Genomic DNA, 17,425 nt, shown 5'->3' on the forward strand with positions numbered 1-17,425 from the left:
CGCTATTGCGCATCTTCTGAAAGAGCACTGAATCTCCTCATCAAAACACAGGTGAAAAAGAAGCAGAAACAAGCGATATCATATGTAAGCATATGTAAAGATAAAATAACGCGTTCATCAACATTAAACAGCATATAAATCAAAACTGCATAATGCTACTGAATAAAATAGCTCTAGGACCATGTAAGCTTTGGGGGTGTTGATGGACTCGATCTACCCCATCTATGTTTTAATCGTCATTCTGAATCCAATCCAGGCTTAGTTTTTAACATTCACCACATACAAAAGTGTGCAATGAATGCAGAAGCTAGAATAAAAAAATTTTTTTTAAGCAGAGGGTCTGTTCTTTCTTTAGATTTATTGCATATTCAGATATTCATGCAAAAATTATTCTGGGGGCCATGAAACTTTTGGGAAAATGATAAAAAATGCTGGCGGTGACTAGCAACTTTTTTTTTAAATGCTGGCAGGGAAAGAGTTAAAATTCAGTTTGTTTGTTACACAAAGCTATGGCATTGCTTCTGAAGACTTGAAATACTCCCATATTGCAATAGAATGTGAATAAAAGACCATTTATTCAAAATGTCCCCATTTAACCTCAACAGAAGAAACGTCATGATGATGAGTAAATGACGACAACTATTAAATCGGTGGTTCACAACCTTTTTGACACAATTATTTGAAGCCCCCATATATAGGCTAAGATATTTTCTTTTGGTATTTCTGCTATTATTAAGCCAATGCTGCTTGTTTTCAAACGTTTTTTATTAATAGAAACTAGGATATGTTAAATTAAATTCATTAACCATGATTCATTTTGTAATTCCAGAAGATCCAAGATTCTTATTCTGTGTGCGTTTTCAGCATTATTATAAAAATTTTAGCATTTTCGACATTTTATATATAATATCCAATTTTTCATCCAATTCATTCTGTGGCCCCGTTTGCTGAGACCCCCAAGTGGACCGCCTAGTTTAGAACCACTGCTTTAAAATGATCAAATTCACAACTTCATAAAACAATTAAGAAACAGAAATGCTTTAGTCTATAACTGAAAATGCTCCTTTTAACTATAAAAACTAATGGTCAGTGGAAAACAGTGAGTATGGTTAAAAGAATTTACGCACTAACACTCCAAACAGTTCATTAAAGATCCGTTCCACAAGAGTCCTATAGAAGCTGCTATAGGTTTTGGTGATGTAGTGTGTGTCATTAACACAGTGAGCAGCATACTCTTGCTTAATAGCCCTTGAGTTTGTTTAAGATGAAATGGGCGCTGTCCATGGTACTAATGCAACTAATCATGCCCATGGGCCTTGGAGAGACCTTCTCTCCTCACTGTATGCCTGGAAACCACTCATCACTGGCTTATCTCTGAGAGACTCCGATAAGGAGACATTGGGAAAAAAAACAGCATCATTTGTGACAGCCTTTACAGGAACTAAATACGCTTTCATGAGACAGTGTTTCATAAAATGCTCATTAATTTCATCATTAGAAAGAGTGTGTGGGGAAGCATACCAGTTCCCTGTGTCACGCTCAATTAGCATCCCATGGTGCTAATCCCATTAGAATTGTTGAATTCGTTAATGGGGGAACTAATGGGCATGCTATCAGGGGACATTAATTGGGCATGACACCACTTTTAGTTATAATTATCAAACTACCCCGACAAAATGTGTTTACGAATGCAAAACCGGCAATATTCGGCAATGGCGCTTATTGGTGGGGTGAGTTTCTCGGTGGTCTCCTGGACACTAATGTGAAATCATCTTTCATGATTGCTTTCATCATCAGAGCAATAGACTCAACCCTACATGCTAGTGCTGCAGTGTGCATAATTAGCATGCTATTTGCTATTCCCACCCAATGTCTGCGGGTAACAAGTTAATTGGTCTCAAACCCTGTTTTAGCTCAAGTTTTTAGCAGGGAAGAACTTGATCAATCAAAATGCACAGATTTATGTGTAAAGTGGGAATTAAAGATATTAAAATTCTTAATACGATAAGTAAATAATTATTTTCATGTTCATACGTATAAATAAATAGTCAAAATTAACATTTCTTAAATAAATTAAACATAAAACGCTAAAATCAGTAATTTTAAGTGCTAACATTTAATTTAGGTATCACAATATTACAATATACAGTATGTAAAAATGGATGCCCATTTTGGTATTTGCTAAAGATTACATTTAACAGTGTTATTAAGTTATTTGTGTCTTAAAAGATTGATAGCAATTGTAGTTTAAATGTAAAACAGTGAAAATGAGCCTACTCAATAACATTTTCAAAATCGCCTGTTATTGTGAAATGAAATATCAGCTGACAACCAACACGGTTCCGATATATCCTCTGGTCTAGAGGTTGGTATCTATCACACTTACAGGGTTTAAAGGCTTTCCGTAGCTTAAACACACAACGTTCCATGGCCATGATGTACCTGAGGGTCAAAGAGGAAGTATGGACGGCCGTTGTGTATTTGTAGAGCGACATACTCCTCCTGTTCTCCAGGGGAAACCGCAAACAGCATAAGCCCCTCCTCGACGCGTGTCCGGAAACTCAGCTGCAGGCCTAGGGAGAGTCAATGCATGTTCCATATCAATACACTGTTCGCCTGTTTAATCAAAATACTGCACAGAAACCATTATAAAGCAGTGTGAAAGCATGTCAGAATGAATGAACACAACAAAAATGACATTCATGAGTATGTAAGAGCAAATGACAGGATAAAAAGGCCCAGAATTGTGAGAAACTGAAGCAGCCAGTGTGAGCGTGTATGAGTGTGTGATGCCTGTGAGAACAAAACATTGAGCAATGCCTGAGAAGAGCTAACCTCTAAAGTCTTTATCCTAACAGAGCTGCTTTAAAAAGAATCCTCCCAGAACTGTTCTTAGTAAAGTCTTCCACCATCTGACCTAAAAAATCAGACGTAAAAAAAAAAGCGTACCACTTTGAAGTGGTGTCCTTCTTCAATATAAGTTCATTAATATGTTGAGGACTGAGAGTAGAAACCCACTCAAATACAGACTGCTTAGATTAAAAAGATTCTACTTAATCTATCTTAGAATCTCCAGTGAATTGAAGAGGTTGTAAGTCTGGTTGACCTCATGTAGAGCAGCAAGATGTTTCTTCAGGCTTCAGATCTATACAACTGATACAGGGATTATACCATCTGAATACCAACCCTACAGGACTGACTCTATATGCTGGATTGCACAAGACCCTGATAAAACTATTATATGTTCTATTATAAAGGACATATTAAAATGATCGACATTTACAGCATTTCAGAAATATTTCAAATAAACGCTGTTTTTGAAGTAAGTAGTGTCACAATGTCCACAAAAATATTAAGAAGCGCAGCTGATTTATAATAATAATACATTTCTCTTTAAAACCCTATCAGTATATTAGAATCATTTCTGAAGAATCACGTAAAACTGAAGAGTGGAGTAACGGCTGCTGAAAATTCAGCTTTGCCATTACAGGAAAAAATAACATTTTAAAAATGTATACAAATTGAAAACAATTATTTAAAATTGTAATAATATTTCACAATTTGATTAAATAATTGCAGCCTTTGCGGGCATAAGAGACCTATATATAACAAATTATGACGAATGAGTGCAAAAATTGACATGAAAAAAAAAGATATACAAGATACATATTCATCGGCATAAGTGCTGGGTGGAAATACATAAACTACAATGGCTTTTCAGATGCTTGCATAACATATAAATTAAAAAATGTAAACACTCACTTCATAAAAGTATTTAAAATGTGAATGTGAACTAATTTACATAGAAATTCAAAACCCTAAATGCTGTTTTCATTCGATCACACGCAACATGAATTTAACATGTGCTATATATCTGTTCAAATGTAAGTATTTTCTTCCATGGCACGGAGAGAGAGCTCCTCAATGCAGTCCTTAAGGCGTTCTGTAAAGAACACAGAGCTCCTGTCTCGTGTTGACCACATACAGTCACAGTCCTGTGGAGGATGGTGGGGGAGAACCTGGATCAGAAGTTGTAGGTTCAGCAGAGCAGATCTCTCTGGGGTGATCAGCTATTTTTTGACAAGTGCTTCACATCCATCAGAACGTCTGGTCCATTACAGGAGAGGGAACGTGGAGGCTAAAGGGACATCTGTGGGATTTGAGATCCCAGTGGAGCAGCGTGCCGCTGTACGCACTGACAGACCTGTCCAGAAAAGCTGTGGTCAGAGGTCTCTCAGGCACAGGGCTGGTCTGAGCAGGCTGATGAGGAATGAGATTCACCTCTGTGGGTCTCAAGACTAGCGCTAAGACATGGGAAAGATGTGAAGCACTTTTACATTGGGTCTGCATCAGCACTTTAAGACAGTGCTCAGGGTAATGCACCCACCAAACACGGACTGAGACTAAAAGAGATAAAAAATATATATATATATATATAGAGTATGTGAGTGTGTGTGTGTGTGTGTGTGTGAGTGTGTGTGAGTGTGTGTGTGTGTGTGTGTGTGTGAGTGTGAGTGTGTGTGTGTGTGTGTGTGTGTGTGTGTGTGTGTGTGTGTGTGTGTGTGTGTGTGTGTGTGTGTGTGTGTTTATATTTCATATACAGTCACACATTATTCATAATTCTACATGTTTAATACAACATTTTCTAAACAATTTTTACTAATATTTGTCAGTTGGTGGATAATGGGAATTGATGGCATACATGTTCATCCCAAAATATTTTTCTCTGCCAAAAAACATTATATCAGCTATAAGTAAAACAAACAGGGCTATTTGGATTTAATCTGCTTAGTACATAACCTGAATAACTTCAGTCATGTTAGTATTATTGCGGCATTAATCAAGTTGTTGCGTATTAATGAGTTTTCAGGAAATGCTAATTACTGTCATAGATTCTGCAGCACCCCATTAAATATACAAATTACAGAATTAAAGAGCCAGAGCTTTTCATGATTAATCTTTAAATGGGGAAAAACTAATGATGTCTGTACAAAGTTTCCCTCTACTTTCCACTGACTGAGGCCGTTTGACAATCAATCAAATTAATTAAGGAAAATAATTTGTATAATTTAACATTTTGTGCTACAATAGCCTGTAGTCTTTGAAAATTGCTTCCATTCTCATGTATTACTGCTTACCATTTGGGGAAATTGTACATTTTCACTGTCACTCAATGCAGAAACGAAAATAGACAGACTAGAAAAGAAATAAATGAAAGAAAATAGATGAATATTATAGACACAGAGCAAGTACGATAAGCCTAAAATATAATCAATTACAACAAAAATCAAATAAATAAATAAAATAAAACAGATAAAATATTTAGATAGGATTTTCAATGTCACTAATGAATTACAACACAAATAAAATAAATAATTAATAAAATAACACAATATTTAGATAAGATTCTCAATGTGACTTTTAAGTACAAACATTTTAACCCCCCGCAAAAAAGAACAAGACTGTTGTAATATTTCAATGACGATCAAAACTCAAGTCAATTCACCTCAACTATATTGCCCGTTTAATCTCATTTTTACTTTGATTTGTTGGGACTTGCATCCTTTAACAAAGTCATTTCAAGCCCAAGATTAGATGACCATTGATTTTGCTTAATTTATTGCTTTGGCTACATTTCAATAATATACAATGTATTTGTCCCTGAGCGTGCTATTCGTTCATCGCTTTTTTGTTGTTGTCATTATGCTTCATTTCAGCCATTGAGCTTTTCGGTCCGATTTATCCATTTCTTAAAGTTCGATAAAAACAAAAGCTTATTTTCAACAGGGATTTCTTTGTGTTTTTTGGGTAGTGCATCACAGAAACCAACAACACTAGACATTCAGTTGTCTAGTACCTCAAGTAAACTCCATTTGAAAATAAAATTGGAAATAAAATCAGAGGAACTAAAGGTGAGGAAAGCTTAAAACAGAAAGTCGGCTAAAAGGGGTGTTGTCGTTCTGGTTTGTTCTTTGGGTTCCCTCATTAGTTGGTGGCCATTTATAATCCCAGCAGGCCCAAGGACGAGCTCACCACTTTGACTGCAGCCATTGATCAATTAGGGAGTGAGCTGAACTCAACTCAGGGCTTGATTTATAAAGATTTATCCGTTTGTCATTATTTAAGGAAAAAAACTGGAAATTGCAGTGCTAAATGTTAATAGAGTTAGAGGGGGAAATGGCCATTCATTTCCTGAAATTGCAAGGTCACAAAGGGTCACCCATTTATATGCACGCTCCTTAAGGAGGCAATTTAACGTCCCCGACTTCTTAGGGAGGATCTACTAATTGCCTCGTTTTAATATAAATAAAGTCAGATTTCCCAGATATCTTAGAGCATGTGTCCAACAAAAAGGGCTCGCGACATGACATGGTTTCATGTTCGTTTGCGGATTATTCAGCAGAGAGAGGCTGGGGAATGGAGAAGAGGAAATGACATAAACCTCACTAAAAGCAGGAGGGCCTTAATGTGCCACCACGTTCTCATCTGTGATTCACAGCTTTTCCTATTAAAAAATGTACCGCATCACAGGAAAATAACTCCTAAATCTCAGCCTCATGTCACTCAAAGAAAAGGTCATCTAACGTTTGCCTCTTCTGTCACATCACACTGACCAATCTGATAACTTAAAGCAATGCCTTCCCAGCTTTTAACGCAATTAAATCGCAAGTAATCTAAACAAATGGCAAGCTGAAGGATTTTTACATTAGTAGATCAACCGGAACCTGTATTCATTTGGAACTCAATTCCCCAATTATGTTTGTAAACAAAAGCATAATTGTCCTTTGTCTAATCATGGAAGTCATTAATACATCAGGATGGAGAAGAGTGAGGAAAGGAGTGAGAGATGAATAAAGAGTGTTTAGGGCGGAGCAACGAGGTTGGAGTGGCCCACGTGAGCATTTGAAAATGCTTTAGGAGTGGAAAAACTATGTTGACTATGTGCGGAACCAAACACAACACAATATGATGACAGGATAGTTTACATTTAGTCTAGATGGAAATAACTGAGCATGAAGTTTTAGACCAGGGGTTTTCAAACTGTGGGTCGAAGATCGGGAAAAGGTGGGTCTCACACACACACGCACACGCGCACACACACACACACACACACACACACACACACACACACACACACACACACACACACACACACACACACACACACACAGTGATATTGCTTAGTGCGATTTTCGAATCACAAATGGTGCTATTTAATTATATAAATATATGCGCTAGCCTCATGTTTTATAGAAGTACGCGTGTGACTTGTAAAAACAATGTTTTCTGCATCTCAGAGCGGCTCGTTTCATTATTAAGCGGCTTCATTATTCAGAATTCAAATGTCACGTAAGGCTGTTTCAGGTCTGTTCATTCATCTCTGTCGCCTGTTCAACTCAGTGCTGTTTTCTTTCAGAGACATGCTCGTAAGAGTGCCTTCTTTGCATTTGGCAACCTACCAACGCATAAGGAAAATATGTCTGTAAAAAGCATTTTGCATGTACACACAGAACGAGCATGAGAGCTTTTTCTGCCCTGAACACTGCAATGAGTTTAACACTTGCAGTGCGGATCACAGTTCATATCCAGAGCAAGCATGTTTCAAGCTTTTATTGACATATTTCATCTACTCTATTGCATCAAACGTGAACCAATGCCATGTATGAGCACATATTTAATCATGTCTTCTTAAAATGAAATGTATATGTGCATTATACAGCTGTATGTCTGATCATGAACGTGATGACATGATGCATTATTTACGAAAACAGAACTTTGTTGCCATGGGTTTATATTTCACTTTAACATACTTCACTTAAAAATATTTTGGTGGGTCTTGAGCTTCCACATTACAATGGACACACATACATGTGACTGTGCTTAATCTAGACCAGAAGAATATCTTAATCTAATCTTAATCTGTGCTTAATCTAGACACCGAAAAAACTAAGCCGACCGACCCTCAAAGCAACAGGTGCTTTGAGGGTCGGTCGGCTTAGTTTTTTCGGTGTGTTCTGCGCAGTTGGCTCTAGTCAGACGCCTTCGGGTTTTATGGGGCCGATTCAGCATGTTGAATCGCCGTCGGGCCGTCGGTGAGAGAGAGAAGTCTGATTGGCTGTTCAGCTTAGCAAACGAGTCAGTCCTCGAGAATAAAAGCGAAAGTGATGAAAACGAGCAAAGTAGTCAAGACGGTACATACAGAAGTTTGTTAGAATTTTAGCATGAGCATTCGAATGCACTAATATTTTCATAATAACATGAGCTGGAATTAAGAAAGTGATCAGCGTGATTGATATTCAAAATGGTAAGCAAGCGCTGCTTTGTTTATGGTTTGTTCATCTGCAGTCCTAGTTTCGGTTTCCCTTTGCGAATGATGAAAATAGACTATTAATACCTGCTGATATAGACAGATAACTACTCACACATCGCTACACTATTGATATTAAGACTTTCTGTTCATAAAATGTAGTTCTATATTTTGCTAACGTGACAGAAAATGTGTTTTTATTTTGTGTTTATGTTTGTACCTTCTAGAATGCAAGTTTGTTGTTCTTTCAACATCAGTAGTTGCTCTCCAAAATCAATATGAAATACATTTTTTCCTATTTATTTTAAGGGGATAGTTCACCCAAAAATGAAAATTCTGTAATAATTTACTCCACCCTCAAGTTGTTTCAAACCTGTATGAGTTTCTTTCTACACATTACAACACAATAGTAATCCAGAATGATTTATCCTTGCATGTTTTTCCAAACAACAATAAAAATCATCTTTCGGAAATCCTTTATCATAATATAATAACATTTGTATGTCTGTCCTAACAACTTTCCTTTTTGACCAACGTCATGAATACCCATTTCTTTTAAACCCCTTCCCTCCAATCACCTGGCTCAATTCCAAGAAATAATACAATTGTTTCCTGGTTCTATATCTAGTTTCAACTGAAAATATGTGAAATTATGTTAAAAACAATGCATATCACATTTAGTTGTTAAAATGGCATCAATCAATCATGCATTGTTGAGGCACTTAGAGCATCGATGAGACCCCGTACCTGTGAAGTCGGTGTTGACAGGCAAAGTAGAGCTGGGAAATCTGAAGTAGCCACTCCCTGTGAAGCGTCTCCCCTTTATAACCTGGCCCTGGGCATCCGACAAAGACACATCCGTCCGCTCCACGTGGTACAGAGGTGGAGGCCCGTTGACCTCGGCCGGGGCATCCCAGGAAACCTTCATCGCTGTCACATTCAGCGGCCTTAATGCAGGGGCCCTCAGACCTGCCGGAACTATCATAACAGAAAAGAGGAAAGGATGGAGAGATATGAGAATTAAAAAAAAGAGATGTGCATTTATAGTCATAGCTCAGTTTCATGCATGCTGCTGTAATGATCTAATGGGGCTCTCATGTAGGCTGAGAGGAAGTAAATTACCTCGGCCTGACACATCCTCCGTGCATTTAGCTCACTCTGCCTGTCAGGCCGTCCACACCAGCAGCGCTAATAAAAACCCTCCATAGGGAATGGACGTGTTGTCTTCCAAGGCCCATCACGGCACACAAGTCATAAATTACACTCAATCAATAGCACTTGAGTCTATATAATTGAAACTCTGATATCATTTCAAATCCCTCCCGCTGATTTAATAGGATTTGTGTGAAGTCTCGCTGGACGTTTATCGTTTTTGCCTTAAAACATAAGGTGGTAAAAATGAAGTGTGACTGACGTGGCTTCACGTGCCCTTAAGTACTACAAGAGAAGTGATTATTCTGTAAGAGTCTGCAGGTAGTGGGATTTTATTAAAGGGACAGTTCACTTACGCAGCCTCATGTTGTTTCCAAACCTGTAGATCTTTTTCTTCTGTAGAAGACAAAAGGAGTTATGAATTTTGTCGTCCATGACAAAAGCAGCAATTTTGGAATGAATTATTCTTTTTTAGTAGAATCTTTTTAATGAATCAAAACGGTCATAATATTAAAAAAGAGTGAAGAAAGATATTCTTCAAAAAAATATTTTTTAGTTAGATAAAAGATAGTAATTTAGGTTTGGAATGAAATAAAGGGAAGTAAATGATAGCATTTTCATTATTGGGTTTTTAATTATTTTATTTTGATGGGTCTTCCAGCAAATCCCTGAACAAAAATTTTTTTTTCTTAGTCTATTATAGGCTAAATTAAAACAATACAGTAGCGCAGCTGGATTGAGCTTGGTTAAACGATTTATGTTTCCTATTACAAACCAGCACATTTTATCTTTTGACATGGCTCAGCAAAAAGGTTAATATTGTCTTCATCATATTAATGACTAAGTCAAAGACAGGCATGTCTAGCACCAATTACAGCCTGGCATGAATGTTTTCTGTATTTATACGGCCTGACGTTTTTCCGTGGAACTATAATACTTATTTCTGTAACAGGAAAAGTATTGATTTATGCATAATTGCCTAACCTTCTCATGTGGGGGGAATATATGCACTCCGTTTTTCGAGTCAATGTGATGTGTACAGGCGGGGTACACTTGTTCTGCTTGTCTTTATGGATGTAATATACATAAAACATTACCATCAACTCTTGATTAGCTGTTCACATTTCAACAAGATCAATAACGGCAGTGTGCTTCCTTTTTAAAATGCTACAGGCTTATGTCCTCATCAGAGAGGGCATGTGCGCTCAAAAGAGAATTATGGGACCTTTTACACAGAAAGAAAAGGAAAGGAGGGGCAGACTAAACACTTGCATTTTGGAGGGATTATGGATATTGGTATACTGTGTGTGTGTGTGTGTGTGTGTGTGTGTGTGTGTGTGTGTGTGTGTGTGTGTGTGTGTGATATATATATATATATATATATATATATATATATATATATATATATATATATATACACACACAGTATACCAATATATATACATATATATATTATATTATATATTATATATGTATATATACATATATAAGACATTGCATTACATTTATCAAAAGTGACAGTAGACATATAATGTTACAAAAGAAGACATATAATGTTACAAAAGTTTTCTATTAGAAATAAAAGCTGCTCTTTATAACGTCCTATTCATCAAAGAATACTGAAAATATAGATTATAATATTAGAATGATTATAATTATTTCTGAAGGATCATGCGACACTGAAGAATGGAGTAATGGCTGCTGAAAATTCCGCTTTGCCATCACAGGAATAAATGTAATTTTAATATACATTAAAATAGAAAACAGTTATTTTATATAGTAATAACATTTCACAATATTAATGATTTTGCTGTTTTTTGATCAAATAAAAGGTAGCCTTGGGGACCATAAGAGATTTCTTTCAAAAACATCCTTACAGAGCCCGAACTTTTGAGTGGGAGTGTACATAAGAGAAAAAAAGAAAAATATTTTCAAATGAATCTTGCATCTGACAGGGCTATAAATTGTGTATGTTTTGCATTTGAACCAATCATGGCAGCTTGCCAACCAACAATTAAATGGATTGTGTACAATGATTTCGAATAGTTACTCTCTTGCTATGCATGCAGAAATGTCTTTGATCTTTGTCACATTCTGCCTTGTTGATTAATGTAATTTTCATTGATTATATGGAACCAAAACCTTGACCGCAACCAGGCACAAAATATCAAATATTGTGCTGCTTGCTGAGACCTTTCCGGTCTGTTCAATGAAAACTGACATTGTGGCGCATATTAGTGAAGATAAATTGTGAATTAAAGGACAAATCGGACTCATAAAGTCCAAATGATTGGAAGCAAAGAGTGTTTATTTCAACTACTGTATCTATAGCTATGAGAAACATTCATCAACAGTTTAATTATTCTGCTATGAAGATATGAATAACTTAAGTGTCTCCATTAATTTCAGTGGTGTGCTATTTAAAGCAATCTGATGTCATTCCAGTCGGAGAAAGCAGATGCTGACTTCTCGGTTTGAACAGATGGTAATTCTGTCTAATAGTGCATTGATGTAATAGTGATGTGCATTGTGTATACAGACAGTCATAAAATGGAGGTAAGGCTCAAATAAATTGCAATCATCAACATTAAATCCTGGCAGAGAAATGGGTGAAAACAAGGCTTGAGGGAGACATAGTCTTGAGAGGGCCAGACAACAGGTTGTGTTGGGCTAGTCAGCGTGCTGTTTGTTCAAATGTATGGGAGGTGTGTAAGGACGTTAAGAGCAGCTTGTGTGGGAGCAGAATATTAATGAATTGGAGATACGGCAAATTCAGCTTAAGTGGTCGTAAAATGGGCTTTCGTATGGAAAAATAAAGAGAAAAAGAGCAACACGATATTATTAAACCAAAAAATAACACATACACACAATAAAAACAGATGTGCAAGTCAATATAAATACAAAATAAAAGCAAATATTTGTGTAAGAATATAACTCCTGATACCCTATGCCAACAGAAAAACCTTCAGTAATAATTCTATAAACAGACGCAAAGCGTTAAAACCCTTCCGCCATATGGAAGAGCCGATGACATCGGCAGCTCTGTCGGCTGCAGCATATTGAGCTGACCATATGTTACAGCGGCGCTGCGAGCCTGACTGATTCATGCCCATCACATTCCACTGTATCAATTAAAGGCCCTTGAAGGCTGCATGATTTGTGCCTCTGTTATTAAACCCTGCTAATTCATCCTACTTACATATTCCTTATAAATCTCCGGGAGTGTGCGGTGATTCATGGCAATCGGGGAGAACGCTACGGCACATTTTTCTCCTTGTAATTAACAGTAAATTGTTTTTACTGCCGCACAATGAATTTCTCGGCTTGGTCCGCAAATGAAGTAGTAAGAAGCGGAGTGGAGAATCCTGTCTGAGGGGTTGGTTTAACTCATTAAGCCTTCACGTGAGCCGACGTGTAAATGGCAAAATAAAGGCAAAGGGAAAGAATCAAAAAAGGGAAATGAGGCTGCTCATTGTCAGGAAGTACACATTTCCTTCCTGTAAATTTAAGAAAAGGCCAAATCTGGAAAGGCTAAGCTATACATTCGAGGTAAGCTATATATATACAAGGTACGATTGGCCACAGATATATAGTCTAAAAAAGAGGGTTTCTTTTTACTGCCTAATACAATATTTACCCACTGTTTTAGCCATGTGTAACACGTTTTATCCATTTAAAAACTGTTAATATCACATTAATCGAGCATATGCAATCTTTAAAAAAATAATAATAATTAAATGTATTTTCTACAATTTTGTTATTGTGCAAAATCTTGGTCCTCAAAATAATTTAATAAAAAAGAACATTTATATATGAATAAAACTAAAATCTACAGCCAGTACATAAAAGGGAAAACTGAGTGAGCGAGAGAGAGAGCAGAAAAGCCTGATAAAAAAATAAAATGGTGTTCTTGATGACACACTTTCAGAAATTGCGTAAAGAACGAACCTTCCTTCCTCTGACTGCTTGACTATTCAAAATTCATCAATTTTAAAGTATGAAAATGATAGAGATAACCTTAGAGTGAATCTAAAATAGCTTTAGTTTGTATTCCTTTGAGATAAAAAGACTTCCTCTCTCAATTGAGAGCAGGGCAGACCATATGTGCTCCAGTTCACCGATGGGTTTACGTACACAATTAAAGGTGGTCTGTCCCGGCCCTCGCTGAGGGAGACCTATTCAACAAACTGACTATGAGCAATGATAGACACTTTCCATTAAAGGTACTTCATTAATATTAACATAAGAATTAACACCTATTCAGGTTTTTCTCCTTTCGACGACAACATGTATCGAAGCTTGCACACGTAATTGGATGTTGAGTGGACGCACATGCATACTCCATTATTAACTGTGAATTTTTAAAAAAGCAGAACAGGATTGGTTCTTGTATCAGGGCTGAATTTAAACCAATCAGTTGAAGATCTGAAAGATCTTGAGATTTAGAACGTAGACCCCAAAACATTACATAAATGGCAGCCCGTACGGTACACTGGAAGTAGATGTTAGAGATGGTACTGACCGGAGGGCAGAGTTCGACCTGACGCAGGTGGACTGCTCACACAGCCCTGTCTGTTACACACGGTCACAGTAAAACTGTACTCCTCGTAGGCCTTCAGTCCTCCTGCAGTGCAGCTCCGGTCCTGTGCTGAACCACTGTACAACACCTGAAACATGAAAACACACATGTTACATAGAGCTGAGGTCTGATTGTTAACATACAAACCAAGGTGCTCAAATGGAGTTTGAATCAAGTTCATGCCATTTGTCTCTGTCTTCTCTTCTCCCCATTTCCTGTCTTCTTCCAACTTATATGCTGCCTTCGAATGCTAGCGGAATTATCGTAAATACAACTTTTCGAGTTAAAAATTGGGCATTGACGCCCTCTCAAGTCGTATTTACCACTGAGAAGCTCTGGCATAATTTTGATACCCAAGTTCCCGAGTAGGGCAGGCCATAAACATGGCGGATGGGAGAACGATTGCTGCTGTGACTGGTATTCTTTCAGTAGCGGCTCCTAAATGTAAATTTAGATAGGGCAGATTCTGGGTCTTAGCACTTGTTTATGATACATATTTAGTAAGTTTATATTATAATTGCTGAACACATGCAGAACACTTTTGGCAGAGGCATTATTCAGCCTGAGGGTGGCACTCTAATGTTGATTGGCAGGATTAAATACACACGACACAGGCATAGAATGCCATCTTAGAATTGGCTTAATGTATTTATTGCCTCCGAATGATGTTTTAGAATATTACAAATTGTGGAGGAAGTCCAGTGAGGAAAAGAAAGTCATGTCTATTCTCAGAACAAACAAATACAACAAATACAAATAGTTTAAACTAAAGGATGTATACTTTCATTCATTTGATACACTACTCCACATAGGCAGAACAGAAATGCCAACTAGTTATTGACCTGATGCAGACTAATATACACATGAAGGTCATTTATACGTCTTGGTCTGGAGCGAGGTTTATGCAAGGTAACCTGAAAATAAGTGGGGCAGTCTGAAATCGGCCCAAATGGCTCTCAATTAGTGCGCGCTGCAGTTCCATTTTCACCACAGATGTACATTGGAAAATTGTGGGGCGCTGTAGAGCTGGGGAGGACTCAGGCACCCGCTGAGATCATAATACACGCCTGCCAAAGCCATGCGCCAAATTTTAATATATCCTGCTCACTTTACGACTTAAAATTGTCCAGAAAATCCAAAAATATTTGTTGCAGGATGCTGAACACATTTAAAATGTATTATTGAGTCAATTCATATAGAGGTCTATATTTTGGATGAATATTTTGGTGGCCTGCCTTTACAGATAAGCCATGGCTGTATTCTATATTAGTTTCTTTTTCACAACAGCTACATCACCTTGTCTTGTCGTTACAGTAGTGCATACTTACATATATGAATAATCATCTGAAGCGAATAGTATGTTATACACAGCAAATATAGTCTGTATTTGACCGAAATTTACATTTACATTTACATTTATTCATTTAGCTGACGCTTTTATCCAAAGCGACTTACAATTGCTATATATCAGAGGTCGCACGCCTCTGGAGCAAGTAGGGGGGTTAAGTGTCTTGCTCAGGGACACATTGGTGTCTCACAGTGGATTCGAACCCGGGTCTCTCACACCAAAGGCATGTGTCTTATCCATTGCGCCATCACCACCACTGTGTATAGTTTTAATTCTGGAAATTCTGGAAATTCCAGAATTGTCAACAAGCTGACTAGATAGCCTGGTGAATGTTTATATGCTTGCCAATGAATGGGACGCTAAATATCTTTTTGGCTTTATTACGTTTTTTCTTCTTCTAATAAATAGCAAGAATAAACCTGGTGTACTGCCTGATTCCTGTTCTTTCCGACAACAAAGCACGAGAATGCGACAAGCTCATAATCACAACTTCAAAAGTGGAAAGTAGGAAATGTTTTACTTGGAAATTTGTGAAGGCAGCATTATACAACAAAGTTGGAGTAGCTACTTTAAAACTGTAGCTTGTTAAGCTACTCATAACAACTAATTCTACTAAAATTAAGCTGGACTTAATAACTAGAATATAGTAGCAAAACCTACCCTGTAAAAAATATATATTCTGTTAAATTTAAGGAAAAGGCAGCAGTGGTCGCCAGCAATTATCCGTAAAAAAAAACACAGTGTCTGATTCTGTGATATTTTATGCAATGAACTAAATAACAGAAAGTGTGACAAACACCCTAATGTACATTACTGATAACAAAATAATTTATATAAAATATAATCATATGTGATGTAAAACATAGGGAGAATGTCCTTTTACTGTTTCATACTGTAAATTATATGGTAATTCATAGTTCTTACAACCGCTCAGTACACATGTAGACACCTGCCGCATGGATCACACCCCCAGAGCTTTCAATACCTGCCTGACCGGACATATTTATTCAAAAAGTGCATATCTGTAGGTTACTGATGGAAAACATCAATGCTAACATACACTTATCAAGCTAATTAAAATCTAAGATAATGAAATCCAATTAAAAAGAGGATTGTTCAAGAAAAGTAATCTTAAAAAACATCCTTGAAACATTTGCCACAAAGACAGGGAAGGTGATTCTGATATGGAAAACAGTGCTTTAAAATACAGACTAACATGCAGGAGATCACACTACTTTAACCTTTAAAGGTTTGCTACCCGAACGAAGAAAAAGAAACACAAAGATTCACATGAGTAAGAGAGGAGACCTTTGTGGACAGTTCAGCCCACGCCACATGCATACTGGGACACAGGCCACAAGCTATGGAAATATGAAACTGGACTGAAATTACGGTTATTGGGGTAAAAAAAAAAAGATTTTCCCATTTCTATGAAAACTTTTTTTCTTTTAATATAGCAACACATGGAAGAGAAAAACTTGAAAAACTGGAGCAATGGGAAGCGTTCTGTGTGATGCATGAGGCAAAGTACAGGACAATATAGCCGCAGTCCAGTGCTTTAGAGACATGCCAACAGATTAGAAATATTCTGGCAGTGGCCCTTTTCTATCAGGAAAAAAGTTGAATGTGCTGCAATGGATACCTGAGATACTATAGGTGGAGCGTATGGGTTGGACATTTGTTCTTGGTGAAGGTTGACTCTGTACTCAGTCACTTCGCCCCTGACATCGTTGTCCTGTGGCGTCTCCCAGCTCACTCTGAGTGAGGACGAGGACACAGGAGACACCTGAGGAGGGGGCATGTACTCTGGCACTGTGGAGCAGAACAGATAATTCATCAAAACAATAAAACATTTTCCTAATCAGAATTTTTGTCTCGTTTTTCAGCAAATTCATTTACCAGCGACGCAAATTTGCAAAATTTAGGCTGTTAAGACTTGTTTGAGAGAATACTGGAATTAAGTTTAATTTAAGTTAAAATAATTTTGTTTTTCATTATTTTAAGCACAAACCTAACATGCAACAAAAAAAAAAGAAGA

General features: G+C 37.1%; 1 protein-coding gene across 1 annotated transcript in view; it reads right to left on the reverse strand.

Annotated features, from left to right (window-relative positions):
- The window catches only part of ush2a (Usher syndrome 2A (autosomal recessive, mild)), a 207,058-nt gene that overhangs the window by 138,435 nt on the left and 51,198 nt on the right, over positions 1-17,425 (reverse strand). Inside the window, exons 19-22 of the mRNA XM_079632841.1 lie at positions 17,030-17,199; positions 13,983-14,127; positions 9,056-9,286; positions 2,443-2,573 (exon numbers count right to left, since the gene is read on the reverse strand). Of these exons, the coding sequence (XP_079488967.1) occupies positions 2,443-2,573; positions 9,056-9,286; positions 13,983-14,127; positions 17,030-17,199 (677 nt within the window). The remainder of the gene's footprint in view (positions 1-2,442; positions 2,574-9,055; positions 9,287-13,982; positions 14,128-17,029; positions 17,200-17,425) is intronic.

This window comes from Phoxinus phoxinus, assembly GCF_949152265.1.
Source record: "Phoxinus phoxinus genome assembly, chromosome: 13".
Taxonomy (NCBI): Eukaryota; Metazoa; Chordata; class Actinopteri; order Cypriniformes; family Leuciscidae; genus Phoxinus; species Phoxinus phoxinus.